Here is a 17,468-nt window from a genome sequence, read left to right as displayed (position 1 = left end):
TTTTTCACTGAGTTTTTTGTGTGCATACTTCATTAAATGCTGTCATCAGGAGGTACAATGTACAGTAAGGGCCGGATTTATCAAGATCCAATTTTGCGTGCAGTAATTTGCGCTCGCAAACTGGAATTTTGCGCGAGGGGCTGAACCATGGTTTGCGGGTGATTTAACAAGAGTGATTGCGTAACTGGTGGAAGGTGCAAAACTGTTGGAGACGCCCTATTTAAATGATGGTTTTGCGTGTTTTGTGGTTTGCGGCGAAGTAGTTTGTAGTCTGTACAAACTAGTGCATTAAGAAATTTAAATCTTACAGTGACCCCCAACAAAAAAATAAATAAGTAAATATATATATATATATATATATATATATATATATATATATATATATATATATATATATATATATATATTTTTTTTTTTTTTTTATAAATTGGCAACCTTTATTCCCTAAGGTGGTATGTGCTGCAGTAAAAAAAAAAACAAAACAAAAAAACAGGTGTTTTGTATTGGCCTGTGACTGTGGATGAGATCCCCGCAGCATTTGGTACGTTGCTCCACAGGCGCAGGGGGAGAACCCCGACCCCGTCGGACAGCACTTCTGAAAAAACGAGATTGGGAGATCCCAGCTCTCGCTGCAACCATACGCTGGAATGACCCAGATGCAAAAAAGTGCAATGTTGCAAGGAGTTTAGTGATATCTGGTATTGCGTGGGTCCTCCTTGTGGCTGGCTCCAAATCCATTCGGAGTTCCCCCAACAGCTCCAAAATGGCAATGCTGGATAAACGATATGTTTTGATGATCGTTTCCTCGTTCATTGCAAAAATATTCACACGGAGTGAAAAAATGCGTTCTCTGCGTCTCCTTGCTTCATTTCCATGTCTCCTTCTTGCGACAATAACCGCTGCCATGTGTGCGCAATTACGCATACAGACCATTTGCACCTTCTTTTGAAACGTGTTAAATATAGAGTCAGATACCGTTAGCAAAATTGCGTTCAAGTTTGATAAATCACTTTGCGAGTGCTAAATTAATATATTTACATGTTCTCCTCCCACAAGACGCACTTTTGCGTGTAAACGCCCCATATTGCATATTCATTGCAGAAAAAGTACTAAATGGATAAGAGGCGCTATTTAGCACGTTTTGAAGACCAAATGCTTTTAGCACGCTGTTGATAGATCAGTTTGTACATTTTTTAGCGTGCGCAGTGAAATAGCTCACGTTTTAATACACGCAAACCTTTGATAGATCCGGCCCTAAATCAGTTAAGAACTGCTAAACTCCAATATCTTAAAAAATCTTCAGAGAGTCTAAAGACCAATAACGTCTCTTCTTAAAAAAACAAACAAAAAATAAATCTATAAAAATAATAAAAAGGACCTCAAAGTTAGAGTTCAGGGATCTTTCTTTAATGATTTTATTTATATGTGTCCAGAGTATCATGTTATCATATATATAAACATGATCTATTGAGTTTAGCAGACAAAGATCATGCACTTTTATATCAATGTTGGTTCAGGATTTAATAAAAAGGGTTAGAAAAAAACACATTGGATATATTCAGAGAAATAAAAACAGAAAAGCTTAAAAAGGAATGAAAAGTCTGACGTAAACTACTATTTAACCACTATATGTTGGTATGGACTAACATTTTTTATTATAGGATGGATATTTAAAAAATAGGATTACAATGTATTCAATAAGAAAAACCATGAAACAAAAGAAGATAAGCATTTTCTAAGAAAAAAGGCATGTTGCAGTTATGGTTATTTTTAATGCCAAAGCTCATGTTCATTGGTAGCTCATCTTCATGATGCTCAGCTACAGAGCCAGAAACTGAAGCAACCACTGAGGAGGGGGAGAAGTAGATCAGAAAGAAGAAAAGTCCAGATCAGATCTTGGTCAGAGAAAATTCATGAAATGATAAAGACATTTATCTGTTTACTTACATAATTGATCCCTCTTTCTTTCACCTCCTTGCTGGTCTCAGCCTCAAACAAAGCTGATAGGAAGAGAGGAGCATATTATAGCATTTGCACTATTTTTAAAACCATATTCAAATAAAAGGCACATAAAAAGTGATGCATGCTAATCATCACAACATTACTAAATGAATTTCCATTTGAATGATTTAATCAGATACATTTTTTTAAATGAAAAGCACTTCTCTGGGACCATTATTTTTCTTCTCTTCCATTTTTGATCCAGGTTAATTTATATAGAACCTTGAGGGAAGGAGAACTTTAAGTTTTTATGTTCAAAGATGTTTGGGGCAGCGTTTGTGTACAACAACATCTTTGGAGGACATAGTAGGTATGAACACAAATCCTTCTTGTTATCCAGGCTGCAGTGCTAACTAGTGGTTTAGCATTTAGCCCCAAACATATGATCAAAATAATAAATACAAAGACTGTAATCAACCAAACACAAATACGCAGCAAGAGATTGATGTGGTAGCACTGAATCAACATTGCTTTCTGCAAATCTTCAAACCTACTTGAACACATTCTAACTTTCTGTTTGTAACTTTGAAAACTAAATATGACCATTGAGTTTTGGAATAAGCCAAAAGTACTGCTACCTTGATTACTGAGTTCTATATTTATGTTGTGGTTCCAAGACAAAAATCTTAACCATATCCAGAAAGCAGTTATGGAAAAGGGCAAAATAATTGGAGAATTAAGTGTGTCTGTAGACAACCTAAACTTTGCATATCGAAGGGAAAAGGGGTGTTCTTCAAGGGTGACATTCAGGACCTGTAGTTATTTTCCTCGCTGAAATAATACATTTTGAAAAGAAATCCTTCTAGCACCAAAACCAGTTAGCTACAATGTAGAGGATCCTATTCTCATTTTTTTGTTATACTGACTTGATCTTTACAGTTGCAATTTCAGTAATCAGTGTATACGCATTTTTAACATTAAACCAAGTTTAAATAAAAACTCTCTGATTAAAAACTCTAACTGCTTCTCCTTTTTTACAGGATTCTCTTGTCTAGCTGAAAGCCTTGTTACATGACATGGTTCTTATCTAGGCAGATTTTTGTTCTTACATACTTTTGTGAAAAAGCTTATGCCATAGAAAGGTTATTTCTTTTTCTTAAGTAAAAGACCAGAACAGATCACTTTCCTATCAGTCTAAGGCTGTGGTGGTAAAGTTGGCATTAAGGCACATACAGCATAGTAACACCATTTTAGAGAGCTTTGTGAGTTAAGAACATATAATTTCATTGTGGATGGGTCAGAGAGAAGTATCTAATTAGTTCAGGTAATATGCGTTATAATGATGTTGCTGTGTGTGTGGTACCGAATAGTTTGCGGAGCCTGGAGACACATGACACAAAGCCACAGAAGGACAGCTGAGGCTCTCCAGCCACAAAGCGTTCAGATAGGAGCTGAACTACCTTGTTGTCACATTTCATTCCTGGTAAGCAAATAAAAAGAAAAAAATTAAGCAACTGGGTCCGTGTGATTGTATGTGGGTGCATGTTCATACCAAAAGCTTCCAGTGCCAAGCTGAGCTCAAAGGGGCTGATGCTGCCAGAAGAGTCTTCATCAAACTGAGCAAAAGCAGACTGAAAAAGAGATAAAAACATACATTACACTGACATCATCACTTGTTTGTTTCACTAAGCACTTATACACAAAATGTGAGCTTCACCTGCAAAGAGCGCAGGTCAACAATCAGGGTCTCTGCCTGCTCCCGGCTGAGAGTGGAGCACCCATCATTCTGCCAGAACAGTTAAGAAGACAGCAGTAGTTGAATGAGGACAGAGACAGTTTGGAAAGCTGAGTAAATCTCTAGTGGCACAAAAATACTAAAAGCCAGGAGAGAGACTTGAGATAAAAAGGATACATTCTCTCCAAAGATGACCTGTCTGCATGTCTCCAAAGGCAGGTGATAACCTTTGTCCAACACTGTTTTTTGGGAAAGAACATAAGGACAGTGAATAAAAAAGATGTCTATACATTTATTCACAGACCATGCTCAGTTTACATTGCCTCACTAGAGCAACAAACCACTGTCTAGACTCCAGAGTCTAGACTCTACACTGTGAACTATTACTGTTCAAACACTTGATCATATTTCCACTTTGGCTCCATCTAGTGGTCACAATGTGACACAGCAATCTCCTATGCACGACAATGTGAAACCTCATGAATACAAAATCTCACCTGAGTTGATCAGCTTCATAATTTCTTGAGCATTCAGTCTGTCATTCTGTAGAAGGACAAACACAAATCCCAAAAAATAAAGATACTATAAAAATAGATATATTATTGTGATCATGATGTGTAGTATCTCTTACTAAGCTGGGACTCTCTTCAAAAGTCTTCTCAACTCTGGTTTGGTCCTCATGGAGGACCGGAGCAGCCATAACCTGAGGGAGTTGAGGATTTTTGCTTAATATAGTGGATCAGTCATGAGGAACTTTAATGAGTATAAACTCACTGGGAGGTATTCACTGGTGCAGGTAAAGTCCTGAACCCTGTTAATGAAAAAAAAAAAACAACCATAATGCTTCAACAGGATCTCCTCATTTTGCTCTCTTTTAGGCCTAGGACACCCAAGAGTTTTCTTTTCTTGATTTTACCTACAGTGTTCCAGTTTGGGTAAAGCCTGTTCTTCTTGCAGACTGTATGTATGGCAAGTTTGCAGAAACCTGAGAATGTGTGATGCGTATAGATGTGTATAGATCAGACTCTATCAATAGCAGTGAAACACTTTTGCATAAGCTGTGCCAATCTGGGCACAAACACGTTTTGTGAACTGGTTACCAACCCAACTGGTACCTATGTTTGCCAGTCACAATAGTTTATGCAATATATAGATGTGTTCATTTGGCTTTAACTTGTTCACTGAACCACGTAGTCTGCAATTTCTCATCAGGTGCAGCGTGTACCCAGAGTCTCTACTCTGACCATTGTCTCCAGGCCCACGATTTTATCTGAAATAACTGGAAATGTTAAGGTATTTCAAACAAATGCAGTCCCAAATCAAAAAAACATTCAGAAAATGGAAAACCCTCAGGTAAGATTTATATCTACCAAGTAATGTCTAATTATGTACTCTAAAGTCTGCATAACACATTTCTACAGTTTAGGGGAACATGCATCCCTCTGCTGATTTTGTAAAACCAATTTTTGCTGTTGGAAAGGTCTGTTGGACATCCTTTCTTCAACTAAACTATGGGTATAAGCTATCAGCAGTGCCTCTCCTGGTCGAATTCTTCCATCTTTATAACTCTGTGAAGTGGACTTCACAGAGCTGCTTTATTCAAACATAATTAAAGACTTGAACCAATGTTTTCATGTGATGGACCTCTGCTATTACATCTGTTCAAAGTCCAGAATCGGCTATTATATTTCTGATTGAAACAAACAAAAGTCTATATTGCACCTTCTCCAGTTACCACAAAATACTCTCTGGTAACCGCTCTAGTATACCAACATGACCAAACAATGTGGGTCATGGTAAAGTGTCTTTCTGTGTCTTTGAATCACAGTAGTGGAAGAAGGGCATCTGGCCTCTGCCAAATCTTTGTAATGACTTGCTGTGGAAACTCCCTGAAGTAGCTGCCAATTGGACTCCAAACTTAATACGAACTTTATCCTTGCAGGGTTGTTACAGGGCATGGTTGCTTTCTCCAAATGCCAAGAGGTACATCCAGGACAGAATAATTAAACAGAGGACAGACAAGTAGGAAGCACAAGCTTATACTTGTGCATAACTTAGGGTAGCCAACTAATCTAACATGCATGTTTTCAAAGGGTGGGAGGAATTAGAATTACCAAGAGAGAAACAATGGCTGCAGAGAGTCCACATAGAGGCACTGGATATGCAACAGTTATGACAGCTACTGTACAGAGCAGCTCGTTATGCAAAGTCACTGAGTAAAAACTCATAATTTTTAAATCTATCTTTTTAACATTAAGCTATAAGTACTTTATTAAGACTAAGATAAGTATAAATTATTCTCTTGGTATTTCTCTCTCGTCCATAAAGAAATATTTCCTTCATCTCACCCAAGAGCATTTCTTGTTTTCGAGAACATACGGACGAAGAAGTCTCCTCCATTGTTTGGGCGGTAAGTGGACCCAATGACGACGTAGTGACCCGGTTCCAGGTGCAGCTTCCTCCAAACACCTCTATGGGGACAAAATTGTTCCAAATCAACAAACATTTTCTTAAAGGTATAGTGGAGGATATTCTTTTTCCCTGTGGATCATCAAAATAAGTGGTCCTCCTAATTGTCAAGCATTCTGGTGAGATGTTTACGTAAGGCCTTATTATGTGCTCATCCCCATTTTCAATTACCGGTGGTGAGTCTGACATAGTGGAAACATTGGAAAGTAAGCTTGAGTGGTGAAACTATAACTTTTAGACAGAGCATGCATGAGGAGAAAGGTGATTTTGAACGCTCTTGCACACGTTTAATTGGCGTTCCCTCTCGGAAGTGGGTACAGGGTTGAGCATGTGCATTTTTTTTTGTGGAGAGGGAAGTTCACTGAAATCCTCGACTATACTTTTAACAGTACATAGTGCTCTGCAAAAGTTTCAGATTATTCAATCTGTTTTTAAAGCAGCAAACCTTCTTGGAAAGTTCTTTAGAAAACCTTGAAATTTAAAAGAGAACCTGCCTTGCTGATGATACACAATATACAGAAATTAATCTATCAATCAACAATTTAGCTAGAATAGACAAAATACTTTAAATTCATTAACAGTTTCACCTAAAATTACTAAGTCTCCACTGCAAGTAAGGTTTATAAATAAAATATACACAATGGCAGCTCTTTGCCATAAACAAACAAAAAAAGAACTGCTTAAATAGCTCGGCAATATGAGCAATACAAACAGAGGAAAAAGTTAAATGTATATTTTGAACTGAATTTGTATAATGTTAGCTTCATTTAACTGATTGAACTACTGTGATTAGTTTTCCACAAAAACCTGGAGAAATACAATTTTTTCAATAAAAGTTGGAAAAGAGGATTTCAGGTCCTACTTTAGGCATAGACTGTGACATTGGTAGAGTCTTCTCTCATTGCTTTTGTACTAGCTTATATAAAGATCTGCTCTACAGACTCAAATAAAAGACTCTCACCTCTGAGCCTTGTATTTTCCTGAACGGCCCACAGGACGGTTTTTCATAAAGAAGCTGCGGTCCAAACAGCCTCCCTGCAGCTATCAAGAGAACCAGATAAAAGATGAACTTGGAAACGAAGAGCTGGGATATTATTAAAAGCAATTTCTTTTTAACTTACCTCTGGGGGAACCTGAAACAAACAAACAAACAAAAAAAAAACGTAACAGATGAGATCATAGTTAAATGTGAATAAAGAGCTCTCAAATATTTATCACTGATGAGTTTACTTCTCACCTTGTAAATGTGGAAAGCGATGAAGAAGAAGTTAATTTTGTTGTTGAGCCTGCGGTTTTTCTGCAGCAACTCCACCAGAACAGTGCATTGGTTATTCTTCTTCTTCTGCTTCACTGCTTTCTTCTTCGCCTCAGTGATCTGTGTCTCTTCACCCTGATCAATCTCATCCTCACCATCATCATCCTCCTCGTCTTCTTCATCATCATCATCATCCTGGTCCACGTCTCTCAGCACCAACTGGAACTGGGGATTCTTCCAAAAGGACTCTGGTTAAAAAAAAAGAGTAAAGTAATGAGAGGGGGTTTGGTGCAAATATTGAGTATTGGATCTGTCAGACATACTGTTGTATCTACGGCTGCCGCCAGCAGAACTCCCAGGCACCCAGGAGCCTTTATGTTCACTTATAGTCCAGGTGTGCTGGTTTGTGGATGTGTCGCCCTCCTCGAAAGAGATAGGGCTCACACTGCAGACCTCCAGAACATCAAACATTCTGCTGAAGTCATCAATGCTGATCCTAAGACAGACAGTCATTAGAATCAAATCATCTGCTGGCCTCACAAAATAAGTTTTAGTCCTCCATACCAGAATTCCCCATCTTCTTCCTGTTTGAGTTCCAGTCTTTCTTTCTCTGACTGCTCCATATCCCTCCACTCTTTACACCTGCAGTGATGAATGAATAGAGAGAGAGAGAAAGTTAGGGTCTAAAATATTCAGCGATCTTTTCCTCTGATTTGTCTCTTGCTGACTTATCACTCCAAGATCCACAAAATTCAACAAATCCCCATGGATTCCTCAGCTTCAGCAGCAAAATCTCCTCTGATCCTTTTTTCACCTAGAATATTAACGAGTTAAGATAGAATTAGTAAAATCCAAATGCAATAAAGAGATCCTATCAGTGGTATAACTAGAATGACCAGGAGCGTTGAGGATGATGGTTAGAATATATAATTCATATAATGGCTGATGATGCATTGATGGCTAAATACGGAATAATATTTTCAAAATTCTGGTTGAGAAAAAAACATTTATTTAAGCATTTATTGATTTACAGTAATATTATAAAAAATATTATTTTTGCAATTTGTGTGGTAGACTGAAACAAATAGTTACAATTAAGCCCTGGAAAGTTTAAATCATGCATCTTTACTACCACTTTACTTGAATCCAGTTCAAGCTGTTTCCTTAGGTGAAAAACACTTTTCAGCTGTTTGTTACCTGATTTAAATAGGAAAACAGCTCCTCATGAAGGTATATTTAGGAGTTTGTTAGTGAGAAAAAAAAAATATTCTGGAGCACGGCAGGCAGGTTAGGGAGAGTTTAAAGTAAGGTTATGTTATAAAGCTATATCCAAAACATCTTATGAAGAAGGCTTTTTAGTCCATAATCTTTAAATGGAAAAAGTAGAGCATAGCTACAAAGCTATCAAGACAAAGCCCTTTATGGAAACTGGCAGGTGAGGCAAGGAGGGTGTTAACCAGTGAAAAAGCGAAATGACCCATGATAACTCTGGGGGAACTGCAAAGATGCACAACATGCTGCGGGGTTTTGTTCTGCAGTAACGTGAATCTTATTTTTAAAACAACCATAGAAGATACACATTCTGAAAGAAAGCTGAATAGAGGCTTCAAAAAATAAAGGCGGAGCTTCAATTTCAGGCTTGACAGTGATGTCAGAAACTAATAAGTTTATTTCAGGGGACCCTCTCCGTCCAAACAGTCAGAGCTTAAGCAAAAAGATGGTTTGAAAATATTAAGCTGATTTTTATTTATATTTAAGAACTATATCACTCAATTTTCTTTTTACAAGTACGCACTTAGTTATGTTGATCTGCTGTATGAACTCGAAATAATAACCATTAAAAAGACTTTAACATGAAGAAGACCTCTAAGGAGGCTAAATTGAAAATATTTGATTTAAATAGAAAAGTGTAAGGGAAGGTGTGAGCCTGCAGAGTATTTGAACTCATCTGGTTCTGTCCTAATTTTAGGGTTAGATGTAAAAGATGGAAGCAATTTAAATGAGAAAAATATTCTGATCAATTTGATTTTATTAATTAAGGATTTAGAATCCAGAAATGACATCAAAGAAAACAGGATAGCAGGTAGAGCTCAGTTTTACTGACCTTGTCTGTGTCAGTAATGGCATAGGCGTGGCCCTTTATCAGCCCATCTGCTGTCACTTTACCCACCTCACTATAGTTTGAGGCCTGTTAGAAAGAAGATCAAAGTTTCTCAGAAGGAAATACGTCAACCTCTAGCTGTGTATGATGAAAAACACTAAGAGGTTCATTTGTCAAGTACCCGGATGAAGCAGCTGAGCAGGCTGCCTCGGGACAGAGCAGCTGAGAGATTCCTCCAGAGAACTGGAGGAGTGCGCGATGTCACAGGAATAGAGTACGCAATGCCTCCTGTGAAATCCTCCATACCCTCTGAGATGTTTCCCCCCTTCAGGCTCCCGTAGGATCCCACCAACCTGCACAAAAGGTGAAATGTTTTTCTGCAATGGCTGAGACCTTTAGTTGTAAGACTGACAAACACACACAGAGAGTGTGGGTGATCACAGTCATTACAGCCCAGGAGCATATGCTGCTGGTGGCAACTGACTTGGCATAGGCCTTCTCCACCAGGGCGCTCCAGAACTCATTGCGAGTGCGAGAGTAGCTGAAGAGCAGACGGTCTTCGCGCACTGGCAGCCTGTCATCCACAACCACCTCCACCCACTCACCATACTGCCAGAACTGCAGAGACACAGACAGAGAGAGACCGAGAGGAAAGGCGAAAATGGTGAGAGGAGGGGAAGACTGGATGTAATGAGTCAGGAGGAATACTGGCAGGAAGGAGGGTAAAGGATTAAATTCATTTTTCTCAATTTTTTAACTGAAATACTGTAATGTACATGTAGATTCACAACAATGTCTAATTTAGAATATTGGAGTTTTCTGGATATCTGTCCGGTAATGAAATCACAAATTCTAAGTTCTTTGTTTTCAACGAAAACTCTTAAGAGAAAAATAACTTTTTTGCGTTATGAAAGGAAGAAATTTGTAGACTTTTTCTGACTAAATGAGCTGAGATTTCCTGTTATAATTTAGCATTTCATATATTCTAAATGACTTTCTATAGACATATTTTTTAAAAATATGTCTATAAAAAAAACGACACAATTTTAACACGTTAAAGACAGCATAAGACTAAGTTTCCTGTATATGAATTTAGATTTATCCTTTCATTTTCTGTGACTAGCTTTCCTATCATGGCTAAAGAAAAGCATCCCCACACAATTAAACTGCCATGACCATATTTTAGGGTGTGAATGATGTTTTATTATTATTATTATTAATATTATTAGCATTATTATTATTTATATATTATTATTTTTATAGTCTCACTGTACTTTTCATGATCCATGGGAATTTTGCCTTCTCAAAGATGGCAGCCAGGACTCACAGCACCTGAACAAGCACCAATTGGACAGCTCCACCACGTCCAGGGGTGGAATTCTTTATCTTCAACAGTTTAGTTTCTTTTATGTTATGCTTATAATTTTCTATATAAAGCTAATTCGTTTTGACTTCCTTCTTTGCTGTAGTTTAATTTACAAAACTAAACTACACTCTGTTGTTTCTTGTAGATTGCTGTTTTGTTTAGTTACCTTTATTGAGTTACAATGGTCTGATCAGCTAGAGTATACAGTCCATCCATCCATCCATCCATCCATCTACACTACTCTACATTACTGAGAAGACTGTTTTAGTAAAACTGGCTTCAACAGTATTGTTCTTATCCCAGCTATTTATCTTTATTTGTTTGTTTTTTTGTGCTTTTTTGCCATCTAGCCAATATATAGCCATTGTTTGGCTAAAGGCCCTTTAGGACGGGTGTGTTTAATGATGCTAACGAGGTGCAGGCTGCATGTCCGATGCAGGCCTGTACTGGTCTCCAGTAACAGTTGTGTGTGATCCTGGTATTACTCATATTGTTGTGACATGAATAGTTTAAACAGTTAATCCTTCAGGGTAGATTTTCTGCAATCTGGCAAAGAATATGATCAGTGTATGTAAATCACAACCTGCATAAAAAGCTGAAGTAGTAGTGAAATCCACAATGGAGATTGACATCTTCAGAAAATAACAGTAAATTCTCTGAAGCAAGGAATACACACCAGAATGAGTGTATGTACAAGTTTGTCCCAGGAGGAGCCACACACTGCATGTCCGGACTTCTCTCTGGGGATAAAACAAGCCTTTGTCCTGCCTGTTCAGTCACGCCACATTCTCCTCTGCAGTCTCTGGAGGTCCAAAGCTCCAGGGTAAGATCATCATCAAATCATCTGTTTGTTTTTGTGAACCTAAGATGCCTACTGAGATTAATTGTATTGATGTGAGCAGGTCAGAACCAGAGAATGTAGATTTGAATCACACTACCTAATGAACCAATGAAGATATTGTTTTATTCTTTTCCTTTGATCAGTGATACCAGATGATTTAATACCCGTTTAAAGCTGCTGTTTTGTTTGTAGCGTCGGAGTTGAGGCACGGCATCTACAGAACAGATCTTGAATTATGCCAGTCTGAAAATATGCAGCCACTAAAATCTTAATATATTAAAAGCACGCTGTTACTTGAAGCAAATAAGTAAAAAGTTAATCAAAGATCATTGTTTAGGATTAAACAGTCTGCTGATTTATGTGTGGTACTGTGTTTGATATTGTGTTTCTATGGAGCTAAACTTTCTCAAAATCAATGGTAATACCATTAAAAAATTCTGAAGATCCTTTAACTTTGTTATTTGACTCTTATTTGTGTTTTTTTTCTACCTTATTTTTAATAAAAGGAAGTTTAAAACCTTTGCAAGGATTTGTAAACCCGCTTCTTAGTTTGAGACTTCAGGAAGTTGATGTGATACAATATATAGGCCCATTCATTCTCTCTTAAATGTTATGTTAAAGTTCAGAGACAGTTTTCACCATCATACATCCTGGTTGTGTCTTTGATTAATTTTTTTTTTTTTTGGTTTAGTTCTAATAAAGGTTTTGAACATGTTAAAATCTGGACCTCAGCTTTCCAAAGCAGAGATCAACAGAGGTTGCTTATAAATATAAAACAATGTTTACTTCAGTAAGGGTTTAAACACTAATACAAGGTTAACTTGTATGTGTTTCCTGATAGGCTTATAACATTTGATTGCAAAAATATAAACAAAGAGTCCTTTTATATTGATTCCCCTTATGACTGCTAATTATTACAGTAGCTCCATTGTTTTACCAGATCTAGATAAAGAAGTTAGGTGGTCCTTAGCTTAACTATTCCCTCAGGGACAATCACAGAAAATACGACTGGTTTTTGATTTTGGGCACATAATTTAATGGAATATTATTTTTTCAAATAAATTTTATCTACCGCCTTGGATTTGTATTATGAATTATTTTTACCACATTCCAGTTGCTCTAAATTAGTTTAAAGCTAGTTTGACTTAATTCCAATTTCTTTAAGATAAACTTTGGTTCTCAAACAAAACAGCCGGATTGGGATATACTTCCTTCATTTTCTTTATTATGGTTTTCAATAATGTTAAGTTTGTCTTCGTTGTACACAGAGTAGCTTAGCTCAGTTGAGTTTCACTAGTTTGGTGAAGAGTTTTTGAGTGAAATAGGTTTGCACTGGAACTGAACTATCTTTGTTGATTATTTCTAATATTTTGAATGGAAGTGGTTATATCTGTTTGATCATGATTTCTACTCGACTCACACTTTCCTTTGTTCTTCTAAGACACAGAACACCATATGGCAGTCTGGCAGTTATTTGATGGCCTAGTGGTTAGAGCTGTGTGCTTGTGCTCTGAGAAGGCTGCAAGTACCCGGTTTGATCCCCACAGCCTGCAGTCTGGGTCCCAAAAAACAAATAAAGTTTTTAAGGTGATGAGAAAAATGCCTACTATAACTATCTTCATCTATATAAACTGCGTTTACCACAATTTCTAGCAACAAACTATTTCGCACCAAGGCAGGCTTCAAGTTATCTCTCAGAGTTTAGTGAATTTCTGCATGATACCATGTCAGGAAGCTTGGTAACAAAAATCCCTCTTGTGAAATTTCTACACTCAACTATTAGTATTTATTATCCAAGGGAGGTCTTCCAGGGACAACATCAGCAACAAAGCATGTAATAAATAGCAGCCGGAGATGCACAGAGTTAACCAACTTTCTACAGAGACATTAGCTGCAAACTTCAAAACATAATATGGTCTTCGCATTACTTAATAAATGTGTACAGATATCTTTTGCATAATGTTTTCTATGGCCAGCCAACTATAGTAAAGCTTTACATCAACAATAGCAATGCAAAGTGTCAGATGCAGCGGGCAGTATTGCAATTTATCACTTGACTATAGAGCAGACAAGTGATCTGACTGGCAATCCAATAAAATTGTGAGATACACAGGGAATTGAAAATGCCACCTGCCTGGACGTTTGGTGGAGGGAGAATTAGGGTTTGAAGCTGTATTTCAAGGATTTAGTTCTGGTTTCCTACTTCCAGTGAAAGACGCTGAATGCTTCAGTGTACTAACACATTTTGAACAAGGTCAAATTTCAGGGATGGTTCCCTATTTCTCCAACATTACTGTTATGTTATAACTTTACTTCCAACATCCACCTGGGGGGGATGTTAAATATGTTATTTAAACATAATAATAATAATAATTGAACCTTATTGATCTCACATTGGAGATCTTTTCCTCTGCATTTAACCCATCCCCTTGGGGAGCAGTGGGCTGCCATTGTGTGTTCACTGTAGCTGTACAAACTGTGAAAACCGATTGTGACCTTAATTAAATCCACATCAGCTGTCTCTCAACGCAGCTGAACATGCTTTTAGTTTCAACATAACAATATGACAATAACAGCCATCTGGAGATATTTGCTTTTTTCTGAATCATTAAAACATAACCACCAGCAGTGGTCTCTTGGAAGTAAATGTAATCAGTTCTTGATTTTGTTTTGTTTCTCTTCTTAATCCTGCCCTTAAAATCAGGATAACTTCTAACAAGGACACTGTCATTAACATTTTTCTTTTATTGTTAGCAGGGAATCTTTAATTAAAAGTTAAACAATTTGATAATTATTGCTTAAGATTTGTGGTAATGATGTCGTAATTTCTGGCTCCATTAACGCTTCTTATCGCAAATTAAACTGATGTTGTCAGCGCATTTCTTATGCTCTTAAATCAAACTGCGGATGTAGTCTCTATATTTGTTAATTAAGCCTAATTCAATTATTTAAATTGTTTAACTGGTTTTGTGTTTAACTTCAATCGATTGGCTCTTCTGCATCAACCCCTGTCTAAAATAAAAAAATCAATGCTAATCATCTTCTTTATTGTTGTCTCCTTCCTCTTCTTTCTCACATAATTTGAATCAAAATAACGTGTGGTAGTTGTTTTATAATTAGAAATACATATTGACAATATTTATAAAATATATGTTATTGTACTAGAATACTTGTAAAGTATAAGTTTATAGGGGATATTTACCCTGAAATGAAAGATCCCTGCATAATTATCAGCCAGGCTTTGTTTGGGGGGTACCACCTTCACAAAAAGGTTGGGATGGACAGTGAGTGAGGAGAGGGCAGCCAGCAGCCAGCAGTTACCTGGGGAATAAGACAAGCACAAAATTTTAGTACAAGGTAATAATGAAGATTGAGGATGACCTCATGCTTTTATTTTTTTTAGGCTTTGAACCTCGTTTTCTTATCATAGCGCACACCCACAGAAAGGAAAGCCCCATTTCCCCTTAACAGTAAACATCTGTTCTGTTGTCTGTCTCCACGGATGTTGCTGAAACTGTCGGCATCAGCATAAATCCTGGAAAACATGTCCCCATTTTGCAAGTTTTAAAAGAAACCACATGGTTGAAAAAACAGTGTTAACTTATCTGGGGAGCTCTGAGATATTTATGTATGGCTAGAGACAAAACCCTTCAGAAACCATCTAGAAACCCCATGACAGGGAGATGATTTGTTATTGTGCAGATTTTTGTTTTTTTGTTTTACTTAATTGTTAATAAAGGCAGTCTGCAAAATATATGGCTAATAAAACAGTGGGCGACAATGGACTGGTCTCTCCTGCTGTGCCTACAGGAACTGGGACCCAATTTAAGGCACACTGCATGTTCCCAAGCTGTTGGCCTGTTTTAAACGGAAATATGTGCATTTAAATTCTCCATTAAAAAAAGCTTGTAAGAAACTGTTTGAAGTACACCTGAAATAATTCATTACATTAATTTTCATTAACAAATTATTAAAATAATGTTCAACTAATTTTGTAATCAATTTATTGATAACTTAAGTACAGAGATTCTAAACATGATGTTAGCTGGAAAAGCATCCCAATCAGAGCAATAATTATACAAAAAATGTAAAAATATACAAACATTTGCCATTTTTTTGATAGAAAAAAAAACATTTTTTGTCCTTGAATATATAGGTATAGGTCTGGCTTAAGCTGGTTTTAATTCTGTATAACATCCTCTTTAAGGCATCTTTCGTTATTTGAATATAAATCAGTTTCCAAAATAATCATTAGTTTTATCCCTTGTTTGAACAGAAACTTTCACTAGATAAATATATCAACACTATTTTTATTTGATGCACTCACCCAGTTGACCCTGACAGATATCTGTTGTCCCAGTGGTTCCCTCCACAAACACAGCATCTGAACTGATTTCCTTAAGACAACAGAAAACAGCAAGGTTAAAACTGCAATAATAATTTGTGGACAAAAAAGTGTGTTATTAAAAATATTGGAGATTGAAAATTCTGGAAAACTTAAATAACATATGTGGCCATCTAGAAATTGAAGCAAAATATTCAATATGTACAAAGATTATTGACAATTCTTAAAGAATACGTTTATTTATTGCTATCAAACCTTGGGTCTCTTCCATTGGATTTCCTTTCCTGGATTTGGATCTGCAGGCATCCCAATGGACTTCTGCTCGGCAGGGAAAGTGGGATCTGAAAACAGCTCCCCGTCTTTCAGACTCTCCTGCAGCAGAGCGTCGAAGTCCTGGTTTAGAAACTTCACTGGATTATCAATGGAGCCCAGAGGGGCCAGCTTTTCAGAAGCCATATTGTCAGCAGATGAAGTAGACACACAACTGTGATAGACACAATATGAATGCAGCTGGGGTTTAAATAGAAGCACACACCCACTAGATCCAACAGAAAAGGAGGATCCAAGTAGCGCCTCCCTTGCTTGGTCCAGGCGGGCAAGGAATGCAGAGCCCCAGGGGCGCATTGCCAATAGAGACTTTGATCTTGCTAATTTATCATCCATCAGCAGCAGTCTTACCTGACTTGACAGGAACATGAGTGTAAAAACAGTGATCCTGCAGCTGGACAGTTGCACAATCCCCCCCGCACTTCCTGTGGTAATTGGTATTTCTGTGAATTATCATTTCCAGGTACATGCATTTCAGGGCTTTGCTGTGAGATTATCCACCTCCAGAAGTTTTTCATTACAGGACACAAAAATGCTAAATGTTGCAACAACTAAATTTAAAAGAAAAGCAAAGAAAGTAATAACGGTCTGATGGACCTCAACAGCCATCCATCTAATGCTAAAAAAGTACAAATTTAACCTGGGCAGATGCACCCAATTAGCTGAGCCGATGTTAATTGGTCAAATGGATTTTCAGAGCGTCTGCAGTGATTACTGATCTTTAACATCTTCCTCCAGTTACATTTGAGCTAAATAACATTAGCGGGAGGAACTCTGATTTACTGTTTGTTGAAAGAGACTATTTATTTTATTGGCCCATTACAGCTCCAGCAGAAATATACAAGAAGATTCACTGAAAAAAAAAAAAAACAGCAGAGGACGCTGGAAGAGAAATTAGAAGATTAGATCCACATTGGCGAAGATTTTAAATCATTCAAGATATGGCAGCTACAAAAAAAGTTTGAAAAACAATTAGATGTTATGGTCATCATCTCTTCATAACAAGCATTAGATTCTAACCACATGTTGAATGCTTGATTAATAATAATTGCTTTATTGATTGTTAGCATAAAAACCTAGGAGGCTTT

The 17,468-nt window shown here is 37.1% G+C and overlaps 1 protein-coding gene across 1 annotated transcript; it reads right to left on the bottom strand.

Annotated features, from left to right (window-relative positions):
* Window positions 1–1,385: 1,385 nt before the first annotated feature.
* On the bottom strand, window positions 1,386–16,565 carry capn12 (calpain 12). The gene is made up of 22 exons (XM_038306382.1): window positions 16,309–16,565; window positions 16,036–16,105; window positions 14,911–15,029; window positions 9,986–10,119; window positions 9,683–9,854; window positions 9,505–9,588; window positions 8,129–8,214; window positions 7,965–8,042; window positions 7,724–7,896; window positions 7,383–7,648; window positions 7,267–7,278; window positions 7,107–7,186; window positions 6,025–6,147; window positions 4,451–4,487; window positions 4,308–4,379; window positions 4,174–4,219; window positions 3,854–3,915; window positions 3,659–3,727; window positions 3,494–3,572; window positions 3,305–3,421; window positions 1,948–2,000; window positions 1,386–1,846 (listed from the first exon to the last, which is right to left on the bottom strand). The coding sequence occupies exons 1-22, from the start codon at window positions 16,507–16,509 to the stop codon at window positions 1,820–1,822; spliced, it is 2,160 nt and encodes a 719-aa protein (XP_038162310.1). The 5' UTR covers window positions 16,510–16,565; the 3' UTR covers window positions 1,386–1,819.
* Between the last annotated feature and the right edge of the window lie 903 nt (window positions 16,566–17,468).

The sequence above is a fragment of the Cyprinodon tularosa genome, unplaced genomic scaffold (assembly GCF_016077235.1).
Source record: "Cyprinodon tularosa strain WSP-4 unplaced genomic scaffold, ASM1607723v1 ctg58, whole genome shotgun sequence".
Lineage (NCBI taxonomy): Eukaryota > Metazoa > Chordata > Actinopteri > Cyprinodontiformes > Cyprinodontidae > Cyprinodon > Cyprinodon tularosa.
This window is presented reverse-complemented; position numbering and strand designations above follow the sequence as displayed.

What these genes read in the sequence shown, in the direction of transcription:
- capn12 (XM_038306382.1), bottom strand. Translation starts at nt 16,509, where the DNA reads ATGGCTTCTGAAAAGCTGGCCCCTCTGGGCTCCATTGATAATCCAGTG. An exon ending in AAAACAAGAAATGCTCTTGG is followed by an intron (nt 4,488 to 6,024) that starts GTGAGATGAAGG and finishes TTTCATTAACAG; the next exon opens with GGTTCAGGACTTTACCTGCA. An exon ending in CTTGGCACTGGAAGCTTTTG is followed by an intron (nt 3,422 to 3,493) that starts GTATGAACATGC and finishes TTTGCTTACCAG; the next exon opens with GAATGAAATGTGACAACAAG.